General features: G+C 41.5%; 1 protein-coding gene across 1 annotated transcript in view; it reads left to right on the top strand.

Moving 5' to 3' along the window:
• The window catches only part of TTC27 (tetratricopeptide repeat domain 27), a 186,203-nt gene that overhangs the window by 156,155 nt on the left and 17,235 nt on the right, over window positions 1-12,813 (top strand). Inside the window, exon 16 of the mRNA XM_047068790.1 lies at window positions 231-396. Coding sequence (XP_046924746.1) covers window positions 231-396 — 166 coding nt within the window. The remainder of the gene's footprint in view (window positions 1-230; window positions 397-12,813) is intronic.

The raw sequence follows: 12,813 nt of genomic DNA, 5'->3' as shown, positions 1-12,813 counted from the left end.
GAAGTCGGACGCTTAACCGACTGCGCCACCCAGGCGCCCCATTAAATTAAAGAAAATTTGTAGGCCAATTTGAGGTGGTTTGAGGTTGTTTGGGTCTCAAATTCTGTCTACTAACATGAATGACTAAGAACTGACAGAAAGTCCACATTAACATTTTATACATTAAGTTACATAGTTTATTTAGGTATGATTATTCATTATTATTCTCTTTAAAATCTGGTCTTTAATAGAGTAAAAGCTTTTAGGACTTTACAAGAAGCCCTCAAGTGCAACTATGAACATTGGCAAATCTGGGAAAACTACATTCTCACTAGCACTGATGTTGGGGAATTTTCAGAAGCCATTAAAGCTTATCACCGGCTCTTGGACTTACGAGACAAATACAAAGATGTTCAGGTAAGACATTCATATTTTGACTTTTCAACTTGTGATTGATGTTAATGCTTGATTATATGATTGTGATATTGACTAAATATGTATTTGGTTTTGGTTCTGGTTTCTGGCACAGAGCTTCAAAAACCTTTGGAATTTCCTAAGTGATGACAGCCATAAAGGTGTCTTTTGTTGAGTTAATGAGGTGACTTTTGGAAAGCACCTTAAGGATGGGGTTGGTTGCCAGGGAATCAGTCATGTGATTAGAGGGTTGGGACTTTTAGTCCCATAACCTCCATTTCCCCTTTCTCCATGACCTCCTAGGAGGGAAGAGGGTTTGGAGATTGAACTCAATCACCAATGGCCAGTGATTTAATCAATTTGTCTTTGTGATTAAGTTCCTGTAAAAACCCAGAAGTATATGGTTTGAAGAGCTTCTGGCTTGGTGAACACATGGAGGTGCAGGGAGAATGGTACACCCTGAGAGAGCATGGAAGCACCATGCCTTTTCCCACATATTTTGCCCTACGCACCTCTTCCATCTGGCTGTTTCTGAGTTACATCTTTTCAAAATAAACCAGTAATCTGGTAAGTAAAATGTTTCTTGGAGTTCTTTCAACTGCTCTAACAAACTAACCCAACCCAAGGAGGGCGTTGTTGAAACCACTTACAAAGCACAGGTGATGACCGAGACTTGGAACTGGCATTGGAGGTGGGGAGCAGGAGGGGTCGGCGCTTGTATAGGACTCAGACCTCAATCTGTGGGATCTGCTGTTCTCTCCAGGTAGATCATGTCAGAATTGAGTTTGTAGTGTGGGGAACTCCCCGGCCTACACGCATGTGTGCACATGTGCGTGCATGTGCGCACGTACGCACGCACGTCAGGATTGGTGACCAGAATCATCTGAATGATATAAACTGTTTCCTTGGCTATACATAGGAAAATTGTGTTGAACACATGTAACGTATAAAACGAGTGTTTTTTCTCTAGCTGAATATTCTTCATTACGTATTCTGGCATTCCAGTGTCAAATATGTTTGTTCAGTCACAGACTGAATGTTACCGTGACTCAGTTAAGGAAATCTGTTATGTGGTTTATGTATATACAGTGGGCTTGCAGAAATGAAATAGAATGATGTTTGTGTGATTTACTGCTTTGGTTATCTCAGTGTAATAGCTGGAGCAAGTCCCATTCTCATTTGTTCCCTCATTGGACAAGCATTTACTGCCCACTTGCAGATGTTTTGAACAATATAGAAATGAAGCCTGACATTTTCTTTGCAGTGTTTAGTGATATTGTCCTCTTGGTGAGATGCAGTCAGAATGGTTGACTCTAACACTGTACAAAAAACACTAGATCCTTTCAGAAAATATGGGAAACTTGAAGCCACTGGGTTTGTCACCCAGCAGGATGACATATACAAGATCTTGTGGTTTAATTGTAGGTCAAGACTGTATAAAGACAGGGCTGTGCAGGAGCCTGGGGGTTACAAAGTCAGGGGGCTTGAAAATACAACACTTTGCATGAATCGGTACATGCTATTTAAAATGTTGAAGCTGGAATTATGAAAAAACCAGAAGTAACTTCTAATGTGTGATAATACCTCTCTATTTTTATGACCTATTATCTGTACTCCAGCTGTTCTGAAATTTACCTTATACGGGCCCTGTCTTATAGCCCCAGCCCTTGATGTATGCATGGTCTCGCAAGCTCAGCCAAGTGCCTTTAAGGCTCAGGTTCTAGGCCGTTCACTTGAAAGGTCTTTTGGCTTTGAGTAGAAACATACCTACTTCCAGGATGTATGTCAACCCCTTTGAAATAGTTTTCTTCTTCTTACACTTTTTTTTTGTCCTTGCTAAATATTGTACACTGACCTTCCATTATAGAAGGAAGGGACTTGAATTTTATGGATCAACTGAAATGTGAATGGAGGCATGGCAGAATGTTCCATCCTGGAGTGGAATGGAGCCCTAGCAAATCTGTTTGCATGGTTTCCTGGCAGCCTAATATGTGTCCTGTTGACAGAGCTGACATTCTCTGTTGAGGCAGCTCTTTTTCTTCTACACTTAGCCTGTTGATAAAGGGCACGGATGAGGCTGTGAACAGATCTCGATATGTCACCAAACCACTGGGATGGGGCAGAGATTCCAAAGTACTTATCTCTGGTTTACTTCAACTGTAATTTTTTCAAAGATCTTTCTTCACTAGAAAGCATTGTGTAAGCTGTTCCTAAAATCTCAGGGAGAAGGTAAATAATTTACATTGGTATTTCATTCCAATTTATACTTGAAATAAATTCTGTGTGTTTTTTCTTTCACATTAAAAAATGTGCATCAAACATTCAAATCCAACACTCCTCATTGAGACACCACCGCTGGCTCAATTCCAGCATTCTTTAGAATTACAAACTGTCAGAGCAGGAAGGGCCTGTAGAGCAGTCCCGTGGGCTCGGCGGGATAAACCACCATGGGTTGGAAAGGTGCGTGAAGCCCCGCTCCTGCCTGGACTAGAAGGGTTGCTTCTCCGGTTGTCAGCCTGCTCTCCTGTCCTGCTGCTGTTGCTGCTGGAGATGTCACGTCTCCCTGAATTGTCTTAGAATTGGCTCCTTGGCCAGTCCGATGCCATTAATCTTCCATCACGTGCCTCCAACTTCTAACTGATCAGCTTTTCTTTTGGATGCAAGTGGGATTTCCCTTCCAAATCCATATTTTACTCATGGCAATCCTTCATATCTGCTAAGGATTGTAGTAATTGACTTACCAGACTGGCTTTTTGGATTTTCCGGAGAAAATCCTGATCACTTGTCTATGCTCGGCACCCTTGGAGTTGGTTTTATGTAACGAGCCCAACTGGCTAGGTCTAGGCCGGTCTTCTTCTGTGAGAGATGGACTTGGGTGGGTTATGGTACCTAAGCATCGAAGTGAGGGGTACTTTTCTCTTTTATCTCTCACTTATTTTCCTGTGCTTCCCAAGGCACATAAAGCAGGTCAAAGTGGGACATGGTAGAGGAATAATAACTAACTTTTATTGGGGGCTTATTGTCAGACACCCTTCGAAGCACTTGACATGGATTAACTCAGTTCTCAGCACAGCCTTATGGGGTAGTTTTGTGTGTTGGACTCTGCAACATACGTATGTGTCTTCCCCCTTGTTTTAAGGGAACTAATGATAATCAAGCAAAATAACTATTCAAAAATTGTTCTCAAAAGCTGTTACTTCCATCTCATAAAGAGTTATCGAGTCACCAGGATATTGCCGATTTTCGTTGACTTAGGTGTATCAGTATGCCAGATTGTCTAGCTCTCCCGTCCCTGGCAGGCTGGTATTCTGAAAGAAAGGCAAGACAAAAATGAAACAGTTGCTTTACTGAAGATGATGATGTAGAGTAAAGTAGGTTCAGCCTTGATCATTCCAGTCTCCTGCAATTAAATTAGCCGGAAACGTGCTGGAGAATCTTACTTAAGTTTTTCTTCTGTCCCTACGGTTCCTCTACGACTCCTAGCCTAGGAGTGTCCTTCTCTCTTCTCTCTTGGGAGGGAAAAAATTCTTGCACATGTCTAGAGTAATACTGCTGTATTTGAGTATGGGTAACAGTGTGGGGAGAGAGGTGACATTTAGAATAATATACTGGTAGTCACAGTAGCAAATACCAAGGAGAAAACTGGCAAAAATAATCTGAGTTTAGTCGATTCTGAAGATAAACCTTTCAGTCGTTGATTTGGCTTGTTGTATACTGAATCCAGTTCGTTGGAATTGTAAGAATACACGCTCATAAATCTTTCGGGAACCTCCTGTAAGAAAGAATAAAGAGACTCACATAATAGTTTTTTATTCTGGGGAATTCTGGGCAATTCTCAGTCAATACCATTCATTTTGAAGTAAAAATGTATTCTTCTTAAGTTTTTACTGAAGAATTAAAGAAGAAACAAAGCTTAATGTATAACAAAGGATTACTTTTTTTCCCCTTCAAGTTAACTAGCCTCAATTCTGAATGCGTAGAGATACATTTTGAGCATTTTTCAGAAAAGGAAAAAAAAGTCTTAAAAAAAAAAAAAACCTGAAACTTTTCCTGACACAAATTGAGATGCTTTAAAAAAAAATTTTTTTTTAATTTTTATTTATTTTGGAGAGACAGATCAAGATAGAGTGTGAGCAGGGGAGGGGCAGAGAGAGAGGGAAACACAGAATCTGCAGCAGGTTCCAGGCTCTGAGCTGTCAGCACAGAGCCTGACGCAGGGCTCGAACTCATGAACCATGAGATCATGACCTGAGCCAAAGTCAGCCACTTAACTGATGGAGCCACCCAGGCACCCGTGAGATGCTTTGATTGAACTTTTATCTTAGATTTTTCAAACATATTTTGGTGATCGTGGAGCTTTTCACTCCTTCCAGCAAATCTAATTATTAGGAATTTGTACCCATGGAAAAATCATGTTCTGATTTTCATTTAAAATATTCTAATCCTGAATTTAAGTGAAAATCTTTTGGCTTTCTGGAGAAAATTATTAGCATTTAGTTTAAATTTATGGCCAGCTCGGGGCGCCTGGGTGGCGCAGTCGGTTAAGCGTCCGACTTCAGCCAGGTCACGATCTCGCGGTCCGTGAGTTCGAGCCCCGCGTCAGGCTCTGGGCTGATGGCTCAGAGCCTGGAGCCTGTTTCCGGTTCTGTGTCTCCCTCTCTCTCTGCCCCTCCCCCGTTCATGCTCTGTCTCTCTCTGTCCCAAAAATAAATAAACGTTGAAAAAAAAATTTAAAAAAAAAATAAATTTATGGCCAGCTAAACAACAAGGCAAGGATATGGAGAAAAAGGACCCCTCGTGCACTGTTGGTGGGAATGCAAACTGGTGCAGCCACTGTGGAAAACAGTATGGAGGTTCTTCAAAAAAGTTTAAAAAAAGAGGGGCGCCTGGGTGGCTCAGTCGGTTAAGCATCTGACTTCAGCCCAGGGCACGATCTCACGGTTCGTGGGTTTGAGCCCCGTGCTGGGCTGTGTGCTGACAGCTCAGAGCTTGGAGCCTGCGTCAGATTCTGTGTCTCCCCCTTTCTTTGACCCTCCCCTGCTCGCACTCTGTCTCTCTCTCTTAAAAATAAATAAACATAAAAAAAAAGTTTAAAAAAGAACTAGCCTACGATCCAGTTATCACACAGTTATCACACCAGGTATTTACCCTAGGAATACGAAAATGCTGATTTGAATGGATACATGCAGCAATGTTTATTGCAACTTTATTTACAACAGCTAAATTATGGAAGCAACCCAAGTGTCCATCAATAGATGAATGGGTAAAGAAGATGTGGTGTATATATATAGAATGGAGTACTACTCAGCCATAAAAAGAATGAAATCTTGCCATTTGCAGCAACATGGATAGAGCTAGAATGTATTATGCTAAGTGAAACAAGCCAGTCACAGAAAGACAAACACCGTATGATTTCACTCATTGTTCACAAAACAACTGAACAAAGGGAAAAAAGAGAGACAAATAAAAAAACACTCTTACCTATAGAGAACGAACCAATGGTTAGGAGAGGTGAGGTGGGTGGGAGGATGGGTGAAATAGAGGAAGGGGATTAAGAGCACACTTATCTGTGATGAGCACTGTAACATATGAGGCTGTTGAATCATTGTATTGTACACCTGAAACTGTGTAACACTGTATGTTAATCACACTGGAATTAAAGTAAGTTTTAAATAATTTGAGGCCAGCTGATATTTTATCTCTTTTCCTCTAATCCTTCCTTTGTTCCTCAAATTCAGAATATGAAACACAACTCCTAATGTACAGTAGTATTTCATCTGTATATGAATATTTCAATGAGTTTGAAATTAGTTTCTATAAAAGTTCAGTGTTTTTAGAAACAATTAATGGCAGCTTTGGGCTGCCTGAGACTTCCCTCCTGTAGCCCCACTGCCACACACAGGAGCACCAAGAACCATGCATATTGTGAGAAATATTGCTCGTAAACAAAGCGCTTTGAGTTTTTATTCTTATTTTTTTTTAATGTTTATTTAATTTAGAGAGAGCATGTGCTTGTGCACACTTGGACGGGAGAGGGGCAGAGAGATTGAGGGAGAGAGAGACTCCCAAGCAGGCTCTACTCTCTCAGCGCGAAGTCTGATGCAGGGTTCGATTCCCGTGACCATGAGATCATGACGTGAGCCGAAATCAAGATTCAGACGCTTAACAAACTGAGCCACCCAGCTACCCCTAAAGAAAGCACTTTGAATAACATTTTTGAAGATGTCAGATCTTAAGGCTGTTAGCTTAATTTTTACATTTGGATTTGGAGCCATATTCTTGAGAACATAACATCTAGATATAAGGAGCAACTTGCTCAGGTCAGATTATCATCTGTAGCACTTTATAATGGAGAAATAGCCACAGTGAGATAATGTGTCAGGACCTGTTAATAGCTTTCCTTAGAAGTGCCTTGGAGTGCTGCTGGCAATGTTCATTGTCTGGCAGGTGTGGGTAGAATCACTCTGTAGTGATGTAATCATCATGGAAGGAAAGTTTTGATGGCTAGTGATGGGCTCAGTCATATTTAGCTTCATAGAATATTTCTGACTGTCATCATGCTTTATTACAACCAGTCAGCGTGGACCACGACAATTGATAGATTGTCTGGAATATTTTTATCTTGGCAAAAAAATTTTACTTATTTTGACTCTGCAAGTTTGGTAACAGGTGTCTTTCAAAAAAACTCTGATATTCTTATGTTTGACACTACTTGACCTTATTCTATTTTAGTTTGCTTTAAAACTTTTTTAATTTATTTTTTTCTATTTCTTTGTAAATGTGACTTGTCATTTAAATTGTTTCTGTTGCATATGTGTGTTCATGTGTAAATTTATACTCCTTTTAATACAGACACAGGGTAAGTTAGCTGCAAATTATTCTGTATTTTTCACTGTTTATAATAAATCAAGGAGTTGTTTCTGTATCTTTTCTCCTTTTTCTCTCTGTGCCCTAATTTTGACTAATGCATAAACTAGTAAAACTTAAGAATGCGTTTCTGTCAGAGTACATATTTATATTCATGTATTTTGAATATATATTTTTAGTTACCATAAAGCAAAATTTCATATTCCTGCATAATTAGTCTCTGTTCAGTTTTCCAGGTATTTATTATTGTAAATAATGCCATCAGTACCCTTGTAGATAAAGCCTTGTGTATAGCCATACTTCTTTCCTCAGGGTAAATTCTAATGTTGATTTATTAGTTTTTTCTTTTTTCTTTTTTCTCCTCCTCTTTCTCCTTCTCTTCCTCCTCCTCCTTTTTTGATGACTGGGCCAATCATTTTGGGAAAAGAATTTAAGTATTGCAATATTACACCCCACTTGCTATTTATAAATGGAAGAGGAAGGGATTAACATATATTAAGTGCTTGCTATGTTTCTGGCACTTAACATGGGTTATCTGTTATAGGACACTCAATATTTGAGGTGGATACTAAATATTTCCCATTTTACAGTGGATGAATATGAAACACAGGGAAGTTACATAACTTGACCAGTCATGTAGCTAGTAGGATCCAAAGACAGGAATTACATTTAGGTATGCCTGTTTTTCTCCTTTGTGTCATATCTTGAAGTCTATGGGATGTCTTATGTTAAAAAACACATTTCCACATTATATTAGTGAGTATGTGAACTATACAGAACAAAGTTTTTTTAAATTGGGGTATAATTTACATATATTAAAATTTACAGATCTTGGGCGTTAGTTGATGCATTTGGATCATTTATATGTTCTTACATAACCACCACCCAAAACAGGTGTGGAACATTTTCATCACCACAGATGTCCTTTTATGTCCCTTTCTAGTCAATTGTACCACCACCCTTTCCCCCCAAGCCAGGCAACTGCTTTCTGATTTCTGCAGCATGGTTCAATTTTGCTTTTTCTTAAATGTCAGATACAGAGAATCATGTACTATGTGTTCTTGTATACTGATGTTCTTTGTGTGGATTTCCGTGTGGTGTTTTCTTTGGGAAGGGGGGAGGTGATGTTGATGTGCAGTGGGGCAGCTGGCCAGCCAAACAAATCCTGCAGCGAGTGGTGCCTAGGTATTACCTGAGAGAAAAGAGGGGAGGGAATGGATATATTTTGTACAAATTATATCTGTAAAGCAGGTTTTATCTCCCCTTGCTTGCTGAGGTATCTGAGGCTCTGTAAGGTAAGCTAATAAGGCTGGTGTTTCATAACTAACAAGTGGTAGGAAAGCCAAGACTTGAAGCTTAAAGTCTGGGCTATTTAACCTCAAGCCTGTGCATGCCTTTTCCACACTCTTAAGACTTTTTTTTTTTTCCTGAAGAAGGGGGGAAAAAAAAACACACCACCAAATATTAAACTGCCTACCTCACTGTGATAACTGAGGCTTGGGGAAGCCAAGGGTCAGGGTTATCAGGCCAGGAAACAGAGCAAGTTCTTTAAAGAGCTCCCAAGTGGAGCAGGGAGGTAGCCAAGCTGGGAGGTGGAAAATGGCTTCATTCCTGGCCTGGAGCCCTCCTGGACTGAAAGCAATCCCATTCCTTCCTGCTTTGAAGACCTCCAGCACTCAAAAGCCCAACACCTTGTACTCTCAGCCAAGGTTTTGGTGAGACCTGGCCAAGGACTCCAAGGCTAGTGTTGGAGAAAGGGATAGTTAGGCTTTTCTCTTTGTGGGGATTCTTCAGCATGTACATTGGAATCGCTGTTCTTCCATGTGAGGAAGCGGGAACTTTCTTCAGGGACTGGAGATGGCTCCCCAATTCATTCTCTGCTTGCTGCATCCCCTAGGCATGTTCCAGGATGGAGGTGAGAAAGAGGCCTAGGAGAGAGAATGAGATGAAAGTTCCATATCACCTAAATGGATGAGAGATGTGGGCGAGGGCTTAAGAGGTCATTGCGGGGCATCTGTGGTGTGGCATCGGTTTAGGTAGGATGTGAGGAGCTACAGGGCTGTTTATATTGATGAAAATGAAATCCCTCTAAGCATCCAGGCTTAAACAATATACATAGATTATTTTATGATACACCGGATGAATTACAAATGGACTAACTGTACGCACAGTATTTTTTCATCTCATAAGAAAATCAGGAATAGAAGTGGATACTTCCCAAATTTTCTGAACTTTAAAGCAATAAAATAAAACTTGAATTTTTTTTTATTTTTTTATTTTTTTTTATTTTTATTTTTTTAATTTTTTTTTTTCAACGTTTATTTATTTTTGGGACAGAGAGAGACAGCGCATGAACGGGGGAGGGGCAGAGAGAGAGGGAGACACAGAATCGGAAGCAGGCTCCAGGCTCCGAGCCATCAGCCCAGAGCCCGACGCGGGGCTCGAACTCATGCACCGCGAGATCGTGACCTGGCTGAAGTCGGACGCTTAACCGACTGCGCCACCCAGGCGCCCCAAAACTTGAATTTTTATGACTACATTTTAAAAGTATGTGACAGAATATTTGTAACAAATAGGAAAGATAAAAAGCTAATAATACCCTTATTATACGAAGAGTTAACATCTGCCACAGGAATGAAATGTGACAGAACAGAGAATTCAGAAACAGACTCAAGTAAGTATGAGAATTTAGTCCATGATAAAGATGACATTTTTAAAATCTGTGGGATAAAAATAGAATTTTCAATATGTATTGGAACGGTTGACCAAGCGTTTGGGACCCAAACCAAAGCTCTGCTTCACTGCTTAAACCAAAATAAATTCAAATGGATAAAATATTTAGATTGAAATGCCTCGAGAAACAGGATTATGTTGTAGATGAGAGCATAGATTCTGGCCTTAGACCGTCTGGGCCTGCAGCCTGCTTCCGCCAATCACTGGCCGTGTGACCTTGGGGGAGTTAATCACTTTCTGTTCCACTGTCATGAGAGGGGGATTGTTGTGAGGATTGAGTAAGTTAATATACGTAAAGGGTTTGGGATGGTGCTTGGCGCACGCAGGTGTTATTAAGTGTAGCTGCCGTCATCATCACCATCATCATCAAAGAAGTTAAAACCATAAAGGCACTAAAAGAAGTTATGGTAAATATTTTATAGGCATAGGGTTGGAGACACTATTTTTGATCATGACACAAACACCATTCTCCAGTGAGGAAAAGTTCGAGAGATTTGGTACTTGAAGCTTCTACAACTGGGGAAAGAACGCCATCTGAGTGGGGTGCTAGAGGTCACTGTCCCTAGAAGGGGCGGCCATTCGTGTAGTGCCTCCTGAACGGAAACTGGAAGATGACTAGTAGAAACTGGGTGGGTGTGCTGGGGAGACACTGTCTCAATGATCTCAGAGTCATCTGGGTCTTTCTACTTAAGACTGCTGGATTTGTAGCCTGCGGCCACTGTAACAAACCACCTCAAACTTGGCGTCTTCAAACAAGACAAATGTATCCTCGCCATTCAGTTCTGGAGGCTAGAAGTGTGAAATCAGGATGTTGGCGAGGCCGTGCTCCACGTAAGGCCGTGGGGGACAGTCCTTCTGTGCTTCCTCTGGCTGCTGGGGGCTCCTGGCGCCTCCTGGGATTGTGGTGGCATCGCTCTCGTCTCTCCGTCTTCACTTACCTCTGCACCACCTTTTCTGTGTGTCCTCTCCTCTTCTTAAAAGAACTCTGGTCATTGGATTTAGGGCACACCTACTCTGGTATAACCTCTTCTTTTTTTTTTTTTTTTAAACCCGAACCCTGATAAAACCTCATCATAACTGATTATGTCTGCAAAGACCCTGTTTCCAAATCAGGTCCCATTGTGAAGTTCTGTTTAGACATGAATTCAGGGAGGATGCAAATTTACCACAGCTGACCTGCCCCGACTGTTAACATTCCTTTTCAGAGAGAAAGCAGTGCCTTTGAGTTTGGGAAAGATAGGGGAGTGCACCCAACACACACCTCGTTGGTTAGCTGTAGTGATAGCAGAAGTGCCGTGCACAGACACACAGCAAGGGAAGGCCAGAGAGCCCACACTGATCATATGAAGGCCTTGCCTTTAGCAAACAGTGCCAGCTGTCTGAACATCTGGAAGTGACAAAAGAGATAGTAAGGATAGGGAGGGAACTCCCTATAGGAAACTAATAAAGCTTTTCAAATAGTTCTTAGTCATATGCAATATTGACAGAAAAGACTGGAATCCCATGCCATGGTGGACAAAAATAGGATTTCTCTTATTTTTAAGTTGTCCAAGTCTAGTATAGTTAATACACAGTGTTATGTTCGTTTCAGGCGTACAATATAGTGACTCAGCACTTCCCTACATCACCCAGTGCTCATCATATCAAGTGCCCTCCTTGAACCCCATTGCCTATTTCACGCATCCCCCCACCCATGTCCCCTGTGGTAACTGCCAGTTCTCTCTAGTTAAGAGTCTTGGTTTCTCTCTCTCTCTCTCTCTCTCTCTCTCTCTCTCTCTCACACACACACACACACACACACACACACACACAAACTAGGATTTCTAAGAAGGATCCATTGTTAAGCTTCAAGAGATCGTGATATGACCTGCAGCACTGTGAAAAAGACATGTGTGTGGGCATGCGCATATTTTGGAAAGAGTCTTCCAAAGTCTCATTAGATCCACATGGGTATCCAGAATCCCAAGAAAGTAAACACAGACTAAAAGTATCTAGTGAAGAGGTAGACTGTTAGGATTCGTTTTCAGATAAAAAGTCTTGTTGGCCCTGTCTTCTCATCACCTCTGTAAGTTGTGTTACATTACAAATGGGAAAATACTACTGAATGCATGTATCTGTTGCTCTAATTTTTGCACGTTCACAATGTCAGCCAACACATTCACATTCCAAGCACACTCACTTTCTCCCCACTCCCCACACAGTTTCTCTTTGACTCCTTAGCTAGGGAGAAGCATCTTCCCACATGGCCCCACTTCCCTGCTGCCAGCCTCTTTGGAGCCCATGCAGGTTAGGCTTTATCTCCCCCAGGCTACTGAGCCCTGCTGTTGTCAGGTCCGTGCGTCCTAACACTACCTGGGGACACTTGTCAGGCCTCAGGTTCTTCAGCCTGTCAGCAGTGTTTACTGCCACAGATCTCACTCCCTCCTCGAAACGCGTCCTTTGCTTGGTTTCCAGAATTTTACAATTCTTACCTTACTAGCTGTGGCTTCTCCATCTCATCTCCACACTTCCCTTCTCTGTGACAGCCGCTCTAGGCCCATTCCTCACCCTGTTCTCTTCCCCACTTATGCTACTACCCCTGGCGTCTCATCATCACCTTGGTTTTCCTTCTTCCCTTTCTAAGGCGATATATATAATGAAAACAAGGTAAAAAGTTTTCTCCCACATGACCCTTTAATTCTTTCTCACGGAAGCTCTTCGTTTTATTTCGTTATGGTTGCACTTTTCAGATGTCTTCATTTTTTTCCTGTTGGCTCATACTCCCCTGGTGATGCCAGCTTTGCACGGGTAATGCATGCTGGTGGGAGGGGTTCACGCAAG

The sequence above is a fragment of the Lynx rufus genome, unplaced genomic scaffold, assembly GCF_022079265.1.
Source record: "Lynx rufus isolate CCGP_SWC_20201006 ecotype Redwood Valley unplaced genomic scaffold, mLynRuf1.p SCAF_8, whole genome shotgun sequence".
Lineage (NCBI taxonomy): Eukaryota > Metazoa > Chordata > Mammalia > Carnivora > Felidae > Lynx > Lynx rufus.
This window is presented reverse-complemented; position numbering and strand designations above follow the sequence as displayed.